Source organism: Anopheles aquasalis, chromosome 3 (genome assembly GCF_943734665.1).
Source record: "Anopheles aquasalis chromosome 3, idAnoAquaMG_Q_19, whole genome shotgun sequence".
Classification (NCBI taxonomy): domain Eukaryota; kingdom Metazoa; phylum Arthropoda; class Insecta; order Diptera; family Culicidae; genus Anopheles; species Anopheles aquasalis.
This window is the reverse complement of record NC_064878.1, coordinates 59,551,049-59,573,548: the sequence shown is the minus strand read 5'-3', so window position 1 is coordinate 59,573,548 and position 22,500 is coordinate 59,551,049. Positions and strand designations below refer to the sequence as shown.

The following is a 22,500-nucleotide window of genomic DNA, read 5'->3' as shown; positions in this document are numbered from 1 at the left end:
ACGGGATACGGCCGAACGATGAGCGCTGATAAAAATGAGTAAGTAACGAGGAAATTCGATACCTGATCGTCGTAGAAACCTCCGTTTTTCTTTCGTCCTTGGACTAGCTTTAAAATCATGGCCCGCTCGATGGTGTGCGAAGACAGCAACTTACAGGGAGACATCACCATCTCCAGCGGCTGTGTGATTCATCCGTCAGCAACCATCATCGCGGAATCGGGTCCGATCGTCATCGGTGAGAACTGCATTCTGGAAGAGTACGCCACGCTACGGTATCGCATACCGGATGGCCATCCCTTGCTGGAGGGCGGTGGAAAACCGGCAAAGCCGCTCATCATCGGGCCGGAAAACGTTTTCGAAGTAGGCTGCACAGTGGAGGCGCTTTCGATCGGAGAGCGGAACGTATTCGAGAGCAAGAGCTACGTGTCAGCCGACGTTACCGTGGGCAATGGATGTGTGATCGGTGCCGGTTGCCGCCTGGTTGGCAAACAGTCGCTGGATGATAAAATCGTCGTGTACGGCCGTTCCTGCTTGCAGCGGGAAACACTGGATAAGCACAAGTCCCAGATGATACAGCTCGACTACCTGAGGAAGATTCTGCCAAACTATCATCACCTACGGAAGGTGAATTACGATCCGAAGAAGGAGCGGGCTGAAGTTTGAGCATAAGCCGCTTAGCAGCATACCATTTGGTTATTTAAGTTTTTCGTTATTCATCAGCACCACTCTCAGTTCAGTCTATCATTGATCCCGATGGCACATCAACACTTGGTGCGGATAGGATGAAGTTTATTGCATTAATGCGTATCAATCCCAAGATTGTTCTGTTCTTAAATAATCATTCGTTCTTTGCTTGTAATCGCACATCTTACAATTAAATAATAGGCTAATATTTAAGGGGAAAGTGGCGTACTGAATGAAGCTTTCCAATAAACTAATGCTAACAGAACTGTAATAAATGTGTACAATGGATTTTACCACGCCATTCCCTGCGATAGCCTTGTGCTGGATTTTTTGAGTCAATCCACAAGAAAAGGGCCATTGCACCACCGACCGCCGTTTGGTTAAAACACAATATTTGCTAACCACAACCAAACGACCGTGGTTAGAACAGAGCAGATTGTGAAGAAGGTCAAGACCGGGGCGTTTTCGGTATAAATAGCTGCTGCTTCGAGGTAACTGATCACTGCAACACTTAGCTTAAGTGGAGTCTCTGTGCAGTTGCTAGCAAGTCTTGAACAAATCATCTTAAAACAACTTCAACAATGGTCCGTGGTAAGTACTACCCAGCAGATGCCGCCCTGATGACTTCAAGCTCATTGCTAACGTTTTTTTTTTTATTTTTGAAACATTTTAGAGGCAGAATGGGTCGACTTCCGACCGGGAGTGTTTAGCCGTCCAGAGTGCGAAGTTGTTGGATGGGATGGCCATCATATTTACGCCTTCCGAACGCAGTACGCCGGTGGTATACGGCCTGGGAAGGCTCGGGAGTCCGCATTTATCTGCTACGGTGAGAAGGAATTCCAAATAACGACCGGGCAGCTTCTGAAAAAGGGGAACTATGAATGGGTTTTCACAACCGATGGTCACTTGCCACCGAACGCGGTCGTATGTGGGAATGGTCCTGAAGGAGCGCCCTACTACTTGAGACGCGCCATCATCAATCGTACGCTCACATTCCATACGCAGGCAAGACGAACCGCGTTACAGAATACACTGTGCTCTGCTTCAAGGATGTCGATTGCCCTCCACCGCAATATGACAAACCGAAGTGCCCTCCGCCGGTTAACTCTAGCAATACATGTTCTCATTCAACCCCTTCCACGGTTGATTATGGCTATTTATCATGACGATTATGATGATCCTATAACATTTATAAGCATTTCAAAAACCAAAGTGTACTTTTTTTGTGTTTCACTGACTATTTCCCACAACTAACAAGAGTCTTAATTGACAAGATCCCTTACAAAGGCCAACATCCGGAGCATTCCGAGTATGTTAGAGCTCCCTGCATTGCTAAAATCCTACTCATCCAGCACGTATAAAGAATGACAATCCAAGTTGCACCACCTGCATTGAATATCCGAAAGCTATTAACACCCAAGACCTCGCCCAAGCGAATGCAGACAACTAGCCATTTGTCTTATGTACTCCGCTAGATGCGCTAGAATTTAGTGTCATCGGTCAAGTCTTCTGATCCAGTCGATACGAGATACGATCGGAATCGGGAAAAATTGCCAAGTCAAATTCACCAGATTCCCAAGAACTCGGAGCGAGCCGGTGTGAAGTGGATGCATCAAACGAATGCGCCCGACGCCATCCCCAGACGCCGCTTTGGCTACCGACAGAGGAGTGTCCAACTCCTGCTCGGCGGCTCATCGCGGTCCCAGCAGACGGTGCGTCGCATTCCTACCGCGCCAGCCCGGTAATTAATATGCGCAGATGGCATCCAGCCGTGCAGCCCATCCAAGCAAGCATGCGATCCAGTGGCCACCATTCGGACCCGGGACATTGGATTGAGAATATTAATTTACATAAGAAAAGCACAGGAATGTAATGTAATTATGACAACCGCAACCGGTGGCCACGGTAAGTCGCGAATGCGACGGCAAGATGGTGAGTTATTAGCGTTGAGCTGCGCCGGGATCGTTACCAGATTTATGACGTGTTTCCTTCGCCTTTAACGACTCACTTCCGCCTTGCAAACGCGCCGATTGCGCGGCACCACATCAAACGGTAACCGGTTGGTGGTCATATGGTGGTTTTATAAGCAAATCCTGATTCGAAATTATTGATGAAACGCACCGAGCGGATAATTGAGTCGTAAAAACCAACAAATAGCTAGAGCGACGCTGTCGTTTTGTGTTGTTGAGAAATGTAATTAACATTCTCCCGCGGAAAAGAAGACCTTACGAACGCGTTAAAACTTGGCACAAGAGCCAGCAATTCATTCACAAGGTTAACAAGCGATGCTGCTACTGGTGCTGATGCTGCAAACTACCAAACACCAAACGTCCTAGTTAATGAGGCGCTCCTCGAGTTTTGCTGGAACCGTGTGTTCTGGCGGGCGGTGATGCGTTACGAGCATTTTCTCGCCCAGCAGCGACGACACAGCTCGTTGGCGATAATTAATGAGAGGAAAATTTAATTTTAATCTTCACACCACCACCGAGGGCACCAGTAGCGATGGAATCCTGCTAGCGAACGATCGGATGTCGGGACTGTCCTGCGTGGTGATCGCGGACCGATGATGCTGGCTGGCTGGGATAAATTATGCATCCAGCTTGTCCTCGGCCTTGCACTGGCCAAGGAATGCATTTCGGTGTGTCGACACCAAGCACTCAAAACCACACATGGGCCCGGAGTGTTGCTTTAATTTCACGCCAACTTACCGTGAGTCACGGTGTGGCATGTGCTCGCCACGCCACATGTTTGAGGCCAGTCTGGCGATCGATCGAGCTAGAAAAGCGTAAAACAAAGTAATCATATGTGTGCATCCTTGCTATTTCCTTTCTCAGAAGGCACTGCAGCGAAAGGTAAGGTCCCTTTTTTGGAATTCAAGAGAAAATAATTTGACTTTGAAAGTAAAAGGAACACCAAATTGAACATGACCTATTCGCGGTCGTGGTGGACTGGGTTACAATTGAGAATTCGATGCCTTTTCGTGGTGTACAGGATGTTAATGACACGGTAACAACATCGTTTAAATTGACATCAACATACAACACAAACAGCCACTACTTTCCCCTTTATCTATCTGCTCCAAGGTCGCTGCGTGGTGCTTAATTTTTAACAATACTTCAGTAATTGAACACGTTGTCGTTTTGTGCACGGTGGACAACCGTTCACCTCTCTGGGCCCCTCAGGATGTAACGGTTTGTTTCTGCCACTGGCTAGCAATTAGAGTTAGCGAGTGTTCGAGGACACTCGACTGCAAAGTCTTTCCCTTTTTTTTTGTTCTGGACGCACCATGTAATCAACGAATGTGTGGTTCGTGTTGTGGTTTTCTGTGCCATGTTGTTCACTTCCCACTGTTTGTTTTCCCCAAATAGACATTTCTGCGGGGTGGGAGTGTAGCTCCATGTGTAGTTAATCAATTAAAAGGACATAAACTTCGTTTTGAACCCTTCACTGGCGTGGTCATGCGTACCCAAGACCAGGTTGACGAAGGATATCATTAATGCGATGTGACATGTGTTTGTAAATTACATGTTTCCATTGGTAAGGTAAAAGTGTAAGTTTGTGTCACTCTCTCGGTTGTGAGAACCTGCATCATCGCATCGTTAGTCATTTTTCGTCAGGCGATGATCTAGCATCTACTTCCGTCGCGTCTTTTTAAATCTTCAATTATCACTGACACTCTGGTCGACTAATTAAAGCAGAAGATAAGCTATCGTTCCACCATGGTCGCTGCTGACAGCTCATTAGTTCGCGAGAATGAAGAGCACATGATAATGGGGCCACCATCGGAACGTTCTTGATGGAGAAAGGGGCAATCGGATCTGGTGTGGGTTTTCCAGACAAGCAGCAGCAGCAACGGCGCAGGCGCATCAATGTCCTTGCAGGCACAAAACCCAATCGTAAACAGCATTAACCAGAGCAGAACTAACCAGGGAGATGGAACAAGAATGCATTATGCTTGGAGAGTTGGCAAGTGCCGTAAAACGACACCGACCCATTGTTCCGTGTTGTTCTAGGCGAACTACGAGTTTATAATTTGATCAATTAGATACAAAACAGAGAACGTTTTCACCTCTTTCTTTTCTTTTGTGAAAAAAATCTATGCCAATTTAATTTAAAGACGGTTTGAAATGGTAAATAAGCAGATAGGAAGCTCAAACTGGCCACAAAAAATGGCATAGAAAATTGTTTTGCAAGTACTTTCTATTTGGCGTTTTTGTTTTGTGACCCATATTTTTAACGTTTTTCCCTGAAGTCTGATCCTCCCAAGAACATTGTGTACATTTTTTGGATCAATCGAACTGACCAATTTACAGATTTTTTTAAATCCGCGCTTAATACAAGGCTCTATGCAGCACGCTACTTTGAAGAGCGTTTCCCAAAACCAACGTTTTAAAGTCGGTGCCCATCGTACCGTAAAAACTATTGGACCGATTGATTCGAAATTTTTAACACATAATCTGTACACTTTTGCCAGGTAGCGCCGTCGAGATTTCATGACAATTGTTGATACTTTTTTTTTAAAACAATCTTTTTAGGTCGTGTTTTTAGGCAAAATGACAAAACGCATCACTTTTTCAACTTCAAAAATCGACCAAAAATCGAAAAATACGAAAAACTCAACGGGGCTACCTAGATAAATTTATAATCTTTCAAACGAGTATCGATTTGTATTTTTCTGATGACCCATCACGATGCTACGATGGACACTGTTTTTAGTGCGAATCAAAAGACTTGACCCTTAAGACTTAAGCGACGAACCCGGTTTGATCATTGTGATAACTTTTCCAACTTCAAAAATCTGGCAAAAATCGAAAAATTGAAATATTAACAAAAACTCCGGGGCCACCTGGATAAACTAATAATCTTTCAAACGAGTACCCATTTGTATTTTTTTGATGACCCATCACGCAGCTACGATGGGCACCGTAAAAAGTATCTTTTCGAAGACACGACCGACTAAATGTGATGCCATGGATGAAGTTTTTAATCAATCTTCCCCAAAATTGAGCTAAATATTCTTCAAAAGTTGCAGTTTAATATGCCATTTACTTGAAAAAATAAAGTTGAATGGTTACGTCACAAAAAATCGTCAAAAATGATCCTTGTTTTGGTAAGAAATTACCGAAGCCCCCATTAAATTTACTAACTAACTACTAACTAACTACTAACTAAGTTAGTAACGTTTAAATAAAAGTGGGAGTGGCCTAAAAAACCGCGATGGCGGCGAATCAGCAGCGAGAGACATCACCGAGAGACATCAGCGAGAGACATCGTTCTCTCCGAGAAGGCGACGAGGGTGACATTTTCGTTTCGTCCGTTGGCGGTTCGAGATCGGTCTTCGGTGTCGTGCGTGATTCCCCGGAACACTTTAGATGCGTAGTCCTCCCGCAGTGTAAACCGGTGATGGATAAACTGTCGATTGCACCGGGAGCTGGTGCTCGCAACCACCCGGAAGTGAAGTACACGCGACCCCCTCCCAGTTCCTCGTTTTCGATCGAGAATCTTATCGCGGTGAAACGGTCGCGTCGGGTGGAAAGTGCGGAAGATCGAACCGAATCCGCGTCGCCAGTGATCGATCCGGTGGAGGATGACGAACGGCGATCGGTATCGCCTGAACCGGAAGTGTCCTCTCAGCATCATCAGCAAAACCAGCAACAGCAACAACAGTATCTAGCGGCGGCGGCCGCTGCTGCCGCCGCCGGTTATAGTGCGGCCATGCTGTCCTTTAGCGGCACCTTTCCTCCACTCTATCACCCCTGGACGGTGGGACTTCCGGTCGCTGGCTATCTGTCGCAGGCGGCCAACGAGAAGCTGTCGCTCCTCTTCCACCAGCACAGCACGGCCGCGGTTGCGGTCGATAAATCGTCCACACCAAGTGCCGATGGTCACCCTCGACAACCGGCCACAGCCGGAGTGACCGGTGGGAGTCGATCCGTGACCAGAAGTGGCGATAAATTTCCCACCACCGATGAGCTACTGGCGAAGGTGTACACCGGGGCCGGTTACGGTCCGTACGGGTACGTTGGCCCTCCGGAACCGCACCATCCACTGACCGGAGTGGCTGCCGATAGTGCTGCAGATTATTTACGATCGAATCCCGGCCAAATAGAACCTCGCTCCACGCAGCAACAGCAACCCCCATTCATCACCAACAACAGCAACAATGGCAACAACAGTAGGACGGATTCACCGCACCCACGGTTGACTCCTGCGGTGCCACTTACCGATACGGATACACCGCGAGAGGATCGGTTGATGGCGATGGAGGACGATTCCGGTGCGCCGTGTGCTGATGGGGCGGACAGTGCGGACGGATCGGCGTACAGTGACGACATCAGCCTCTCACTTTCACCGTCCGGTTGTGGTGGCAAAAATCCCGGTAAGTTCCTTTCCCGCAACAACCCATCCTTGGTTGTCGACGCAGGGCCGCGATTAATGACGCCCTCGTGAGTCATCGGAAAACGGTCCAAGTACTACGGGCTTGGAGGTGGTACTCGACGACGACGGCGGTTTCGATTTGATCAATCGAGAAACGATTCGTCACGATTCAATTGGACATGGTGCAGCCGGTTTGGTTGTAACGGCGTGGCGTTTGAATGAAGTCCGCTAACTCTTTTCCAATTGTCCCATCGGGGAACAGGCGAACCCTTTCAGGAGACGTTAGTTGGAAGGTTTAACTACAGTTTTGGGTATTGTTCAGACCTTAATAGGATCTCTTTGGATTATTTGAGAAACGTTGATCATTCCATTCTTTTGATTGAGTCTTTGTTTGATTTTCGTACCTCTTCTAAACCAGTGTTTTTTGCGTAATTTGTTCTTTGATTAATATAAACCGGTGAATGGTTGAGTATAAGATGAGTTAGTTGATGTGTTGAATTCGATCTTTTCCTTTGAATTGATTAGTATCGAAGAACAAAAAACAGTTTTCCCATTTTTCCTTATTTTAATGCGGTAAGAACTCACAACATATATCCTCAAACTCTCCTTAAACACTCAAATGGACGCAAAAACTAATGAGCCAAGTAACTTGAACCAATGTCTTTTTTGAACGTTGATTTTAATCATTTGGTTACGAAGACGAAAGATAATTTTGTACGAACTGATTAATTGATGATTCATCTAAGTTATTCCAAATATTAATTCTATTCTTCTTTGCTTACTTATAATCGGTAGAGAACGTTGTTGCAGAGTTTGGAAAGGGACATACGGGAATAACGATCGCGTTGATTCAGGGAAATTAATGCTAATTACAGCCAAAAACGCTCAATATTTTATGATCAGACGGGAATGAAATATTATACTTCAACATTAATTCAGTAGTAGATAAAGTAGATCTCAATATAATAACAATTCAATCAAGCAATCGAATCCGAGGCTGTAAAAATATGTGTAATGCGTTACCGATTGTTGCTCGCTGCATCAGCTCAGTTTTTGGTCATTGGGTGGTAAATTGAGCTTAGATACGTTTTGACGGTCACTGGCTTTGAAAACGTTAGTTTTGGAACACGTGCTTTACCTATATTTTGTGCGCTTTTTTATTGCAATATATGCTCCGATTCGATCAAGCATTTTTACGTTACAATCTTGAATAGCACGTTGAAAAGCAGTAAAATCCCGCACGGAAAAACGATTAAATAAATCACTTAATTAATTTTAAACCGTAAGCCCTCTAATGACAACCAACGACTACTACTTGGTGGTAGAATGAAACAACATTTACAATCCGCCTTCAAAGTGGACGTTATCGAATCTTCCCCCACCGCCACTTCTTCAAATGCGACTTGTGACAATGCAAATGAGCAATCTATTTAGTTCGCATCAAACGGAAGACCCTTTAACCGGGATCCTATCCCTTCTCCTCCACCACAAAACGATTTGTTATGTTTTAGCACGATACAACGCCATCATGATCTAATCAGAACGGCATGAGCCCTGGACTGAGATGCTTTCCAATTCACACGGGACGACGACGACGAAGGGAGAGCATATTCTCAGCATCCCCCAGCATCGGAGGGAGGGCAATTGGGTCCCCTACCTCGAACTCCCTTCACCACCGGAAGGAGTGTGTTAATATTCACTTAAACGGATTATGAATAATTTACCGAAACGGAACGCAGTGCCGTCCGGGACGGTTTGCCAGCCGCCGTCACGTGACTTCGGAATCGCTCCCGGATGACGCCGTTGACACACACGCTGGCGACAACGACGTTATGATTTGATTATGTGGCCGTTTGGACTGGCCCACCACCTTCTTTTCCCAAAAAACCACCGCCAAATTGACTTCCATTGTAGGTGGTAATGGAAACGGGCACACTTTTCACCCTCGAACGAAGTTTTTCCACTGCCCAGCGGGGGTTGTTTCTTTGCTTGTTGTGAGGGTGATGAGATTTTGCACCAATTCCGACCACCATCACGTTTCGCATCTTCACCAAAAAAAAGGGGGAAGCTTAAGTCACGTGTTTGGAGGGTTACTGTTGGGCCTAAGATGAGCTACAAATTGGTGGGATCACTGTTTGTCGAGTGCCGCGAGGGTTATCGAATTAAATGGGCAAGTTGCTGGACAGCGTTTCGGGCTCCGGCTTACCGGTGCTGGAGCGCGTGAGTTGATTTGTGGTGGATCACACCGTCGTCGTTTGAATGAAGATTAATGGTTGAGATGCTGTGGCGAGTGAGACACTTCTGTACACCCTATCGGGGTATTGTAAAGTGTTTCAAAACGTGCGTGTCGGATCATTTGTTTCAATCTTTGATTTGTGTTTTAGATTTCGATCTGTTCGTTACAGCAGAGGCGTTAAGGAGAGTGGTTTGACAGTGATTTCGCTGGTATTACAGGATCTGCATGTGGGTTGATTGTTTGAGGGTTGCTTTAGGGATCTACTGCGAATGTACTACTTAGCTTAACTCATGACATTACTTGCTTAACAATCAAATGGCAATGGATTAAATGGATTTAATGGAATGCCCTAGTCCCTCTAAACTCTACGTCTAGAATCTGTTCAATGGCTACCAGAGAACACAATGATTTAATTTAGATGCTATTTTGAGCATTTGTTTTAAACCTTAACTTTTAGCTTTGGTCGAAAATAAGACAGGTTATCATTCGGCTTCTATGTTTGATTTAGGAAATTTGTGAAGAATATTTCGAAGATCATTCCGATCCATTTAAATTGCGTAAATGATGCGTGATTACTGATCTGTCTCAGTTGCGGTCTATACAAATTAAAGAAATTTAATCTGTTGCGGATCTTATGCTTAGACGCGATGCTGAAGGTGTTTATGATCACAAGATGTTTAAAATTTGTTTAATTTCACACAGCTTTAATTTCAGCAAAGTGATATAATTAATTGGTTCTAAATGAATATTTTCAAAATAAATAAATGATCAATTTTGCTCCAATGAACAAGCTACTGATTCTCATGTTTTATCTTTGTTTCACCTTCGCAGATCTCGGCGATTCAGATTCAGAAGGATGCTCCGACGACGATGGCACAGGGGAAACCGGATCGAAACGGATCGGCTCGGGCAACGAGTCCTCCAAATCACGCCGCCGCCGGACAGCCTTCACCTCGGAGCAGTTGCTCGAGCTGGAGCGCGAATTTCACGCCAAAAAGTATCTCAGCCTTACGGAGCGCAGCCAAATAGCGACGAGTTTGAAGCTCAGCGAAGTGCAGGTACGTCCCCCGGCCACCTAAAACCCCAATGATCCTTAATTTAACCGACGGTCAAGCAACAAATAATCAACAAACGGCTGCACGTTGTTTTTTCTCCTTCCAAAGGTGAAGATCTGGTTCCAGAATCGGCGAGCCAAGTGGAAACGGGTGAAGGCGGGACTGAACTCGCACGGTCTCGGTGGTCGTGGTGCGGGAGGTGGCGGTGGATCGGGCGGTGGAGCCGGTGGAGGGGCTGGTGGTGGTCAGTCCGGTACCAAGATCGTCGTACCGATTCCGGTGCACGTGAACCGATTTGCGATCCGATCGCAGCATCAACAGATGGAGAAGACGAATCTCATCGGACCGAAGGCGGAACTGCGGAAAACTGATCTCGGGATTGAAACCGGCGGTTTCGAGCGGTTCAACAGTGCCAACCGGGTGCTGGCTTCCAAGCATCCACCGATAGCGCCATCAGCAGCCATTTCCGGGCCGGAGGCTGCGGGGATCGCGGGTGGATTCTTCGGTGTTGGGCCGAGGCCGGTAGTCGGTCCACCGTGCTCGATTGGTGCGCAACCTCACAGTGCCTCGTTACCTGCCTCCCTGCCGGTGGTTTCGACTCCAAAAACATTTTAAACCGCCCGTGAGTGAGTGTCGTGATTCCTCTTCAAAAGCGAATTTCCGGACTTATGTTTCGTCTATGGAGTGATTTGTTTAATTGGAATCAGCTCAATTAGAAGAGATCAAGAGAGTGTACAGTGCCATGGGGAATAGGAAATGTGCCATTCGGATGCTGGTTCCGGGTGCAGAACCAGCAGATTAAGTGAAGCGGATGCACCGATCGGTCCTGCAATGAGTTGTAATATAGTTAATTGTGAAAATTGTGAGTGTTCCGTTAACAGTGCTCGTTGCCAGCGGTACATCAATGTTGCTGTACTTCACTTAGCGATCGTCGTTTGAGGTAAAATTGATCACGACACTGGGCATTGAAATCTAAAGCAATTGAGGTGGCTTCATGCCGAACAAGTACTTCAAATCTACTTAATTAAATCTGTAAAAAACGGCATAATGATGGCCATGGTTGAGTGCGCGGTTAATGAAGCAGTGCCGACGGTGCGTTGATAGGCGAGAATCGAGTAATGTAACGAGAGATGATTTAACTTCATAAGCAAATGATAATAAAAACCTTGATAATTCTAAACGTTTTTTTGGTGTCTAGTTTCTCCATTGTTTGGTGTGCATTGTATGCAAGAAGAAATCCCTGTGAGAATCGACGTATCTTCTAGTTATCCTTCCACATCCGCTTGGTGACAAATCCACGCTTCGGAAACAATTCCTAACGACGCCATTAATGTAAACAGGCGTAGATCATCTCGAACCCATCTGGTCACGCGACATGGCGAGCCTGCCGTGCATAGCATTAACCGTCGTAGATCGTCTATGCCACACCTCACCATGACAGCATTCGCTCTGCCTTTTTGTGTCGCCCCAGATCGACCGGGGGACGAGAACGCAGCTGGCATTAGGATGGGTTGGTTCCGGCCAACGAGGGCCAGGGAATTGCGTTCGGGAAGGCAATTCGGGGCGTGAACCAACTGTGATTTCTCTTTCGTCAATTCCAACTATCCCCCGTGTGCTGCTGCACCGAGTGATTACCATTAATTGTTGGGCCTTTTTACAGCTCCTGCGTCCAGTGTGAACCCTGTTCTCGAGCTAGCACCAGAATGCTGAGCTGGCAGGACGACGAAGAACGAAGGACGATAATTTTCCCTTCCGATCGACGCGTCGAAGAGGCACAATCGATTAACGCGAGGCGAAAGTCAACAGATTCTAGTGGCGTGACGAAGTGGGCCAATTTCACGCACCAAATTGTTGTTAATGTTATGTGTATTTCTCGTTCCGATCTTTGTCCTTTTTCTCGTTTGGCTCTCTCTCTCTCGTACCCTCCATTCGTTGTTCGTTGCCACAGAAGTCCCCGGTAGCCCGGACCATTCATCCCATTCATCCAGGTGTCTCACGCCTTTTTCCTGTTTCCTGAGCATTTGGTGGTAACGAGTCCAGGGACTACTAAGACCCTTGCCACAGGAGAATATAGGGGATAGGAGCATTGGCAGCAAATGGCATGTTGTGCACGCCTCCGATCGGAGTGTCAAAGGTGCCGAAAACGCGTTTGATGTGGCACCCCGGGTACGTGCCCCTACCTCAGGAGACACCGATTAAGAGGGATTCTGCGGGATTGGTTCTTTCCGCTAACCCACAGGGGCCTTTCACTCTTTTCTCTTTCACCGTTTGGCGGCTTTCACAGTCAAGGAATTAAGCCAATATTGCTGACTTCACATGCGCGACGACCGAGGATGCTGAAAACGATAATTTGTCATCGTTCACGTTCACGAGGCGTAGAGGGTCCATTGTTGCCGATGAGGATCACCGTGTACCAGGAGGCGAGGCGCACCGATGAGTGACACTTGGCGCTGGCCCTGGTTGACGTCGCGTGTGAAACGCGGCCGGACTTTTCCATCCCGCCCGACGATCGATCAATAATGCAACGTGCATTGCAACGTGGTGGACGACCTAGGAGAGGAAACAAAAGGGTTTGCGAACGGAAACCATTTGTGTCTGTTTTGTTTTCGTCATCATCAGCAGCAACTTCAAATGTTATGGGGATTATCCTTTATTGGTTGCATTAGAGGTGCTGATCGATTGGGATCGGGCGAGGTGATCAATAATTTAGACATTTTTTGGCTAAAAATATTGATCCAGCTTTAAGCTGGGATATCAGGATTAGATGGTGGATAGAACAGATAAAGAGAGTCAACTGGGAGTTGATGGATCGCGATAATGGGCAATCGATCAAATAAACTGAAATCTGTATCGATTTAAAAGTAAAAGAATGGCATAAGGGTGAGAATGGTTTAATTAAGATAATGTAGACTATAACGCTGTAAAGTTTAGCTATAAAAGTGCGATATTTTCAATTGATTTCATCTATTCATTCAAGTTTTATCTAATGAAAATTGCTCGATATTTAATACTTTTCTTCATTACTGTTCAACCCTTTTTATCAACTGTTTGTACATTTTTTAACTAATGTGGAACATATTCGAATAGAAAGATTACTTATGTTTAGAATGAAAATTGCTTTTTTCTGTCTCATTATCTTTATCCAACCTAATAATCAGTTTGTCTTTATCTCTTTTCTCTAGGGCAACAATATAAGTTTTATCGAAACCACGTGGTGAGTCCATCACTTCAAGCGTTTTTGCTGGTCGATAAATCATAAAGTCGGCCTCAATCACGCCTCAAAGGACACTTAACCGCTCGTCCTTCTTTGATTTTTGCGGCGCTTTGTGCCGTCGAAAGCGAGATCAAACTGCGTCAAGTTTAACGGTACGAAACGAAACGAGTTGTCAAAACCGTTGGACCATTCCACGATTCTGGTGGCCGGATGTTGGCGCAAAAAAGGGGCAGAGAAATTGAAAATACATTCGCCTGCTAGCCATCGGACATCATCCTTGGACCACCACCATGGACTTTATATGACTAATTAAGTAACGGGGACTCCCTTTCATGTATCCGATGCTCTGTGTGCTCTTTCGGATGCTGATCTTCTGGGGATCGCATTATCGAAAGGGTTTTTTTTGTCTACATTTTCGGTGACCGTTTGATCGCGCAACAGATGTATTGCAGATGTGCCTCATTTGGGTGTCGGTATGACAAAAGATGCAGAATGATGTCCTCAAAGTGCAGAACCGCAGAATGATGTCCTCAAAGTGCGGCCAATGGTTCGGCGGCACATTAAGTGATAACGCGCCGGCCGTCACCAAAAGAAGGGGTCCGTCACGCTTAATTTAAATTTTTCACACATTCCTCCCGACGTTTGCGGAACCGTTTAAGCCTTGCCTGCGGTTCTTTGACTGTTGCCGCACGCCAGAAGGTCTCATTAGGAGGGCTTCTAATTTTCTAATCATTCGGGAGAGTCTCTAATGTTCAAGGAGGCAAACTAAACCCTTTTTATTTTCTTTATCGCACTGGTTCCTATCGCCGTTAGCTGATCGCTCCCCGCTCCGGTGGGGTCCCCAGCTTGATTGCATTCTTGCTCCAATCGCTGAGAATCGAAATATGCAAAATCGGCTCCCAATCGTCTGTGCATCGAGGGGGAAACAAAAAATCAGAAATACACAAAATATGGTCTCTGTGACCAGAATGTGAAGCAGCACCACTGTGCCACTACAGCGGGAGAGCTACGGCGGGAACAGCCACTGCACCTTTCAGCTGGGTTGATATATCGGGTGACATATCGTTAAAAATCAATCAATAAACCTATCGCATAAATCGTGACCGTGACGTACCGCTGCGACGGGGTGGATGGGGCCATTCGTGAGAGCATGCCGTTGGTGGTGGATTTTAGGACATTGGAATTGGGTGCGGTGGGATGAATTGAAAATTTAAGCAAGCACCAAACCCCCTTAGCACATGCCACGGTAGCGAGGGCGAGGGCGAGCAAGGCACGTCTGCAAATTAATGCCGTGCTCTTTGGATGGGCCGTCCACATGCACGATTCTGCGGTGGTTCGCTGTTTGATGAGAAGACTTAAATGAGTTGAGAGAACGCTGTGTTGCCATCGTTGAAGTCTTTTTTTTATAAAAAAAAATATTTTTCTCATACTACCCTTACTGTCTCGATGGGATCTCGATTCGCTTTGGTTAATTGGAAAAAATGGCACAACTGGAATCACCCAACACTCCCAAAGTCCATCTCGCTCTCCGAAACCGTCGCTATTAGGATCGATGTCCCGCTGAGCCGCTACAGCGCAGAGCATTAACGTGACACCGAATTGCATTTGCCAAAGCGCAACCGTGAGCGACCCTACCAGCCTCCAGTTCCAACGAGCCGCTAAAAACGTTCTCCGGACGTACCGGAAGCCGCAAGTAATCGATGCGGTCGGTCGGTGGTGGTTGGTCGCTGATGATGCACATACCGGATACATCAGTTGCTGGGAACGGCCGGAGGGACACCAAACCAATCGTCTTCGGGTCCCCGGGACGGCCACCAGTAAAAAAGGCAAAAAAAGGACATGCAATAAAATTTCTCTTTGTCATCATACAAACTAATGACTTCGGGCACACCCCTCGGAGTTACGAGCGGCCGATTGCTTCCTCTTTTTCCCGGTGCGGTTGGCAGAATGGACACTAATGCTTCCATTCGCCAGCTCGCTCGCTCTCGGTCGTTTTACTTTTCTCCTTCTGGTGTCCTTCAGGACGAGGAAATGTCCTCGTTTGTAAGTGAACTGGTAGGATACGGACATTGTTGTGGTTGGTTCGCCATAAACTGGCCGTTCGTTGGGTATCGGGTGCGTCATTTGATTTTTGCCATACCCTGCAGCTCACCTACATTTCGTTGAATGTTCTGTTTCACGCGATAGAAAAGTGGAAATTAAATTTTAACAATATTTCACCCAGCACACCAACAGAGCAGGTTCACCATGTTTTTGGGCTGCGCAAGTCGAAATGAAGGGCAGCAACTTATCGGATCGCTACCGATGGGCTGGGAGTTGCCTTTCGCTGCGTTGATTTGAGGTTTTTGGGGCGGAAAGAATCTGCAAAATTGGTGCCAAAATTATAAATCCATAAATCACCATCACCACCGCTGTCGATAGTGTTGGGTTGTCGTCGTTTTGTTTGTTCTTTTGTGCAATGGATTTGTGCCAGTAAGCGATTGGTAAAATGTTACATTTATTCCACTCTGTTTCACGTAGATTAAGGTCTGTTGTTGGTTGCATTTGAAACCGATTAGGAATTAGCTTTAATAAGCGTTTCATTTTTTGCAAAGATCAAATCAAGACAACGACCATACTAAACGTTTCTTATGCAAAACAATTCTTTGGATTCTTCTACGAATACTTCTACTTAAGAGTCATTTAAAAAATTATTAAAAAAAATGATAGCTCGGCCATTAAAACGTTGTGATAAATTAATGCACGACGACTGTGTGCTCATCTCAATCAGTTATCAACATTGCGCACCAACAAAATGAACGAACATAATATCCCGGAACACAATAAACGACGAGTTATGCGCAAACCACGAAGTAACCCGTTCGTTCGTTCCTCCTCCGTCCGTAGCTTTAACCAAATGCCGACAAAGAAGCAGCTCAGTTAAGGTGCCATAGGCCACGATTATGATAAACCTTCGAAAATGCACAAAACCGAAATAAAACGAGCATAAAAAAATCGATGTCCTATGGCGGCCGGTAGCACGCAACAAATCTCAATCCATTCGTAGTAATTAAACAATTCATTCCGCTGACGATCGGAGAATATCAATGAGCTGAAGCTCAACCCGTGATGGGGCGGTCAATTGGAGTCGCTTTAGAACGTTTGAAACATTTTTCGCCAACCGAAGCTCGTCGCGGTTGTGGCTTCCTCGTCTCACGCTTTTCTTCTCTTTTTTTTCCATGCTTAAACATTGCCGATTGTCGGCGATAATTTCCTTTAAACCGCACAACACAACCGGAATCTCAAGTAGCAGAAGCCACCGTGAATGATCGGTGAATGAAGCGTTTTTGGGGACCTTTTGGCGCACTGGGCAGAAGGGAAAGAAGGAATGTTGTGTGGCTCCCCCGCCGTAGCGTCTGGCTGTCTAGCGGATTGTGGTCCGGTGTCCGGCGGATCGTGAAAGGTAGAGCGCGAATCCAATGCAAATCTCATTCGAACGCATCGTGCTATTCGTTGCATTCAAGGGGAGAAGGTGTTTCTAATCTTGACCAGACATTTTTCGTTGTAATTTAGACAATAATGACGGCGTAGATTTGTCGGCATGATTACGGTGGCGTTGCTGCGTGAGCTGAGAAGGAAATTAATGATCGAAGAGTGGGGTAATGGCATTTGCGAAACCCTTCGACGGGCTTCGACTACCTCCACTGTTGTGCTATTCCATCATGTTCTGTTCTAAAAACGTTACAAAAAGGAAATTTTCTAAAAAAACCTTTCCGAAGACTGGCAGCATCTGCTGTACACAGTAACACAAGAAGTCCGGGTTTACTCCTTCAACCAGCAGCTTTACGATCGATCTCGGCGCCATTCCAATTTCCGTTTCACTACAGTTTACGCTGAGACATGCGTTTTCGAAGCAAGCGCTCCCGAGTAGTTACTTTCAGCACTGACCGCCTCCGGGTTTGTGTGGTGCCCAAATGGACCGAGGCCAAGGCGTTACCTTTCGGTCACATTTCACCCGCTCAATGTGGGGAGTAACCGAACAAAATGAAGCAGACCACCAACAAAAAAAAAACCAAACAATCCACACTCAAGCATTACGCGCTGTATGCGAATTGTACGAGCACTCTCTGTCGGGATTGTGGGGTGGAAATATAAATAAAAAAAAACCACTCCATGAAACGTTGGTTGGTGAAAAGATAGTAAAAGTGGTGGTGGTTTTTGTGGGTTGGTCCTTCGGTTGCAGTAAAAAGAAGCAGGGCGCACACATGGCCCAGCTCTAGTAGCACTAAAGCAGCGCAAAGTGACAACATATGGCCAGGACAACAACATTCCGAAGCAAGGGAAACGTTCGGTACGATGGACGGAGCTCGTACGTACGGTAATGGGTGAGCGCAATTGTTGAATGCTGTAAATATAAAACATACAGTTCTGTCGACGCAAACAGAATGTGATCACTTTCTAGTGGCGATGGAAGGAGGGCATATGGTAGTGAAAATACGAATACTGAACCGATTGGTAAAGTCTGAATAGTACAGCAGTTTGATCTACGATTCAGTTTCCCAAACTCTATCTTTTTAACCAGAAATAAATTTCTCTTTTTAACAGAACTCGTTTGTTATTACATTTGCTAAAACTTAGACCTCCGCAATCAACATTTAACGTTAAAGTTAAGCTACATATAATTTTGCTCCCTCCGAATCGCTAAACTAGATTACCACTGGAGCATGGTATGTAACTGCCAACTCGCGATAGTCTAGCCAATTAGATTGTGATTGACTTGTCTCAATTCATTCTGATCTTTTAGAACGAAAAATCCTTGCGAGGCCATCTCGTAATCGCAGAATACCGCAACGAATCCATTCTGCCTAACTGTATTCCCGCATCGGAACGATCCGAAACAGATTATCTTCGCACTCCAGAGCTAATCCTCGCGAGGCCAGCTGGCACACGGGGATTGCCAAATGAACTCATCATCCGAAAGATGCGACATTTGACTGACACGAACTAGTGAAACGATCGATCCGTTTCCCCTACCACGTTGTAGCTGAGCAGCAAATAAAGCACTCACTACCATCATTGTTTGGTGACAAGCGTTAATGTGTGCCGAAGATTTTTGAACGAATCAGTTCAATCACATTCTGTAGCAAGAAGGAAACTGGTAGCAAATTGTGGAATACTCCTTCCGCTCAAAATGACCTTCTGCTACAGTGGAACCCTCAAGGACAAAAATGACGTTCTTACCGACCCGATGTCATTTGTTAGCTTCGGTTCCGCATGCCGTCTGGCGCAGTTAACCAAAGGCAAACGGGAATCGTACACGGTATTCAATCATCATATACGCTTCTCCCTTTTAGCATAACTCATAGCAGCAATGCAGTGAACGAACGGACGCGGCGGCTGAATCTGGAGGGGGCCGGATCGGATGCATAATAATCATCATCGTCATCATAATCGCGGCGTCGGAAGTGAGACCGCCATACGCGGTGCGCTCCTAATTCATTTATCGTGTCATAATTTTTGAGAGGCGGAACCAAAACCGTGGAGTGATACCGTTAATGCCGGGGTTTAACGGGAGAGGCAAACAGGGAGTCCTTTTCCATTGGTGCCACGCGGCGCAACGATGTGAAAGCGAGAAGCGTTAATTTGAAAATCAGAAGCTAAACTATCGATTCAATTAGGGTCGATGGGTTACACAAACTGGTAAGTTGAATTATTTTAAGTGAATTTTAAACAGAGATTCTCTGAATGTTTAGCACCGTTTAAATCTCTGTCCAGAGAAGGATGAACCAACTAACACGGAACATCATATAGCCTTCCATCTGAACCAAAATAGTGCTGCTGATGCCACTCGCCTCCAGTTCGTAATGTGATTCGGTTCGTTTCCGAAGCCACAAATCATTTTACCGACAAATAGAGGGAGCACTGAGTACGCTCTTCTCTGCCCGGGAGGAATTCATAACGCTTGTCCTTGTCATCTTCACCACCGCTAGCCATCCGCGACCTCGACTGCGTGCCCCATCAGTAACCAAGGAATGATAAACTGTGTTTGGAATCGTTTAGATGTTGCCAGACTGTGCAGTGGCTCGTAAAAACGACAAATTTTGCATAATTATTGCACGTCAACCACGTTCATCATCATCATCATCATCATCAACATCATGGCATAGAGCCGTCCCAGGGGAGATTTGTGGAAAACATCCACACCTAAGCGATGTGGTATGAAAGATGGCAAAAGCATTTAGGTCCACGCTGTGTTTGTACATAGAGTTCCGGACGATTATGCTCCGTCGAATCATGGAACGTCTCGCAGCATCTTTTGCAGTAACAATCTGGCTGTTTTCGGGGGGCCCGTGTCAGTAGCGGTTCTATTTGTTTTCCTTTTTTCGGCCCTCACAAGTTTATGAATAATTGAGTGACGGCTAGATTGAAGAAAAGTGTCATGGCCGCGAGGTTTACTACGGCGCGCGCGCGGGCGCGCTGGATTGTGCTCGTGGCCATCTAAAGCTTTGGGGAATTGAGGGAAGCCTGATAGCCTGTGGGAATAAAATAAAATCCTATTTTACATTGCAGTGCAGGTTCAGTATCTTGGGGTAAACGGAATTTTCGGTGAAATCGGCTTCAAGCTATGGACAAATCAAACAGTTCGATAAGGTTTTGTGTATTTTATTACATTTTCTATTGGCATAATTTTATATATTTAGTTGATATGTTTACTCATATGCGATAACAATGGCCCTACAGATTGTTTTCCAGCTCCAACCTTCTGCTGAGTGTGCTGATTTGCCTTCTCGTACATTCCAAAATGTGACCGATAGATGGTCGACAAAAGAGCAGGAAAATGGGGGGAAAGCGCTAGCACACACGTGTGTGCCTTCTTTCCTATTGCTAATCCATATTACTTCATTGTTGTGCAAGGACAGTACATTCCATTCCAATGCCACTTTACTACCAACAAAACTAGCAACAATAGTCGCTGTTTTCGCGGTGTTGTATTACACATTCCCTACCGCGAACTAAATCAAAGTGTAACCAGAGTAGTGGCCAATCCTAATTGTGGGCTACGCGCTGGAGCGCCCTAGTTACCGACAGCGAAAATCCAATTCACATTTGTTTCTTCATCAGTTTCAATAAAACTCATTAAAGAAAGTAAAGTCCCATTATGCATGGATGCTGGTCACCGTTGGCGTTTGTTAGGGAGGGGGGAAACAAAAAAGAAAATATCAAATGGTTACGTTTGCGATCTCGGGTTTAAGGCAACTAGAGGAAATGGAATGTTACAGTTGCAGGTGGAATGTGTGAGTAGATAGTTTGATGCACACCGTTCAGTGTTCGCAGTACGAAGAGATAGAGCTCCTAGGCTAGGCTGCCAATTGAAGTTACAGGTGATTCATGAGCTGTGCACGAGAATCTGGTTCGCGGTCACGGTTTTGCATCAATCAATTGGTAATACTTTTTGTCCTTCTCACCTTTCCATGCCGATCTTGACCAGTCTCTGGACCTAAGATATAAACCTTACAATAGCTTTCATACAATAGTTTTATGTTGGTGCTTCCACTAGCAACACATCCAACTGTATCTCTTTCATATAGAGCTAGTACGGAGAAGGAAAGGAGTTGTTTCAGATCTTCAGAGCCACAGTTCGTTAGCACCGTTGGTAGGCAAAGGAGAGGAGGCGAGATTCATCATTTCGATGCCGTACTACAGAGGATAGTGTCCCGTTTAACAAATTATTGGCCAGCTAGACGGAAAAAAGGGAAATGGATGGAAGATTATTTGGCCACATAGTAAGGACCTTTCTCGGTTTGACCTACACTAACTAAAGGTGACGTACAATTACATTAACAAATTACATTCCTCCTTCTATCTCTCTCTGCATGTACCTCTTTTTCTCTTTCAATCATCCTCTCTCAAGTATCGCTTCTTCCAGACACGCATCTACAAGCCCTTAGTAAAGAGTCGCAACAATGTGTTCCCCTCTCGCCATCCTCCTCCTCCTTACATCCTCTCGTTCATACTTTTCCCAAACAAAACAAAAAAATAATATTTAAACACATTTATCCTAAACCACCATCCTGCGTACGATCATGCACGTCGTTCATCTACTACTCGCTGCTGTTGCTGCTGACGCACAGGTGCCCGGTTGGCACCGGTATTCGATTGCTGAGCCATTGGCGCCATCGAGCAGGGTGGGAAACCGCACGCGAGACTGCGCAGCAAGTGATGCCGCTGGCGAGGTGGGCCATCAGTGGGCCCATTAACGAACTCACTTCTTCAGCGGATCGAACGTATCGAGCACATCGTCGGAGCTAAAGAAACCGTTCTTGCTCGTCTAGTGAGAGGAAGAAAAAGAATGAAAAAACAGATTAGATAACAACTCCGAACAAATAACTTTATGGAGCGACAGATAACAACATTTAAAAAACAACAGAGAGTTCAACAACACAATACGACACGGAACCGAAGAATCGGATCGAGAGGAATCCTGTTCTAGACACAATTCACAGTGAGTTAGCACGAACGGATAAAAGAAACGGATTAGCAGAGACAACAAGCAACGATCATACGACTGGACGTCAACTGTATACCGGACGGACAGGACTAGCGATCAACACCTAGTCGTTTACCTTCATCTCCGGTTGCAGCAACACCGTAGCCCCGAAGCAGCGATAAGCACCCACAGTGGCGGCCGTACCCTCCCCCCCGGTAGCCCCCATGGCGTGTACCATGCCAGCACCGGCGTTGTTAGTGATGAATGACGAAGATGATAATGGGGAAGATGGTTTGATGATGGGCGGCTTAGCGATCGATTGCCGTACGCATGGTATGGGGCGCGTGTTGGCCGTCGAACTTTTCTTAAATTCATTAAACGCCGAAATGGCAAAGTCCTCAAACATTGCCTCAGATGCCGGCTGCTCATGAGATGCGGAACCCGATGTGATGGATGTGTTGTTAAT

The 22,500-nt window shown here is 45.9% G+C and overlaps 3 protein-coding genes across 5 annotated transcripts in view; 2 read left to right on the top strand and 1 right to left on the bottom strand.

The window, feature by feature from the left end:
- LOC126575323 (dynactin subunit 6) overlaps window positions 1-972 on the top strand; it is a 1,004-nt gene extending 32 nt beyond the window's left edge. The window contains exons 1-2 of the mRNA XM_050235956.1: window positions 1-38; window positions 108-972. The exon at window positions 1-38 is cut by the window's left edge and continues 32 nt beyond it. Of these exons, the coding sequence (XP_050091913.1) occupies window positions 19-38; window positions 108-663 (576 nt within the window). The 5' untranslated portion in view covers window positions 1-18 and the 3' untranslated portion in view covers window positions 664-972. The remainder of the gene's footprint in view (window positions 39-107) is intronic.
- Window positions 973-6,087: 5,115 nt separating this feature from the next.
- LOC126576836 (homeobox protein unplugged) lies at window positions 6,088-11,011 on the top strand. Its single transcript, XM_050238137.1, has 4 exons — window positions 6,088-6,815; window positions 6,864-7,063; window positions 10,130-10,356; window positions 10,462-11,011. Exons 1-4 carry the CDS (start codon window positions 6,088-6,090, stop codon window positions 10,966-10,968), a joined length of 1,662 nt encoding a protein of 553 aa, XP_050094094.1. The 3' UTR covers window positions 10,969-11,011.
- Window positions 11,012-20,193: 9,182 nt separating this feature from the next.
- LOC126574478 (PTB domain-containing adapter protein ced-6) overlaps window positions 20,194-22,500 on the bottom strand; it is a 23,826-nt gene continuing 21,519 nt past the window's right edge. For 2 of the 3 annotated variants that reach the window (XM_050234703.1, XM_050234704.1), the window contains one exon: window positions 20,194-21,875. In XM_050234703.1, coding sequence (XP_050090660.1) covers window positions 21,853-21,875 — 23 coding nt within the window. In that variant the 3' untranslated portion in view covers window positions 20,194-21,852. Of the gene's footprint in view, window positions 21,876-22,170 lie in introns of all 3 variants that reach the window. The other variant, XM_050234702.1, reaches the window with a different exon arrangement.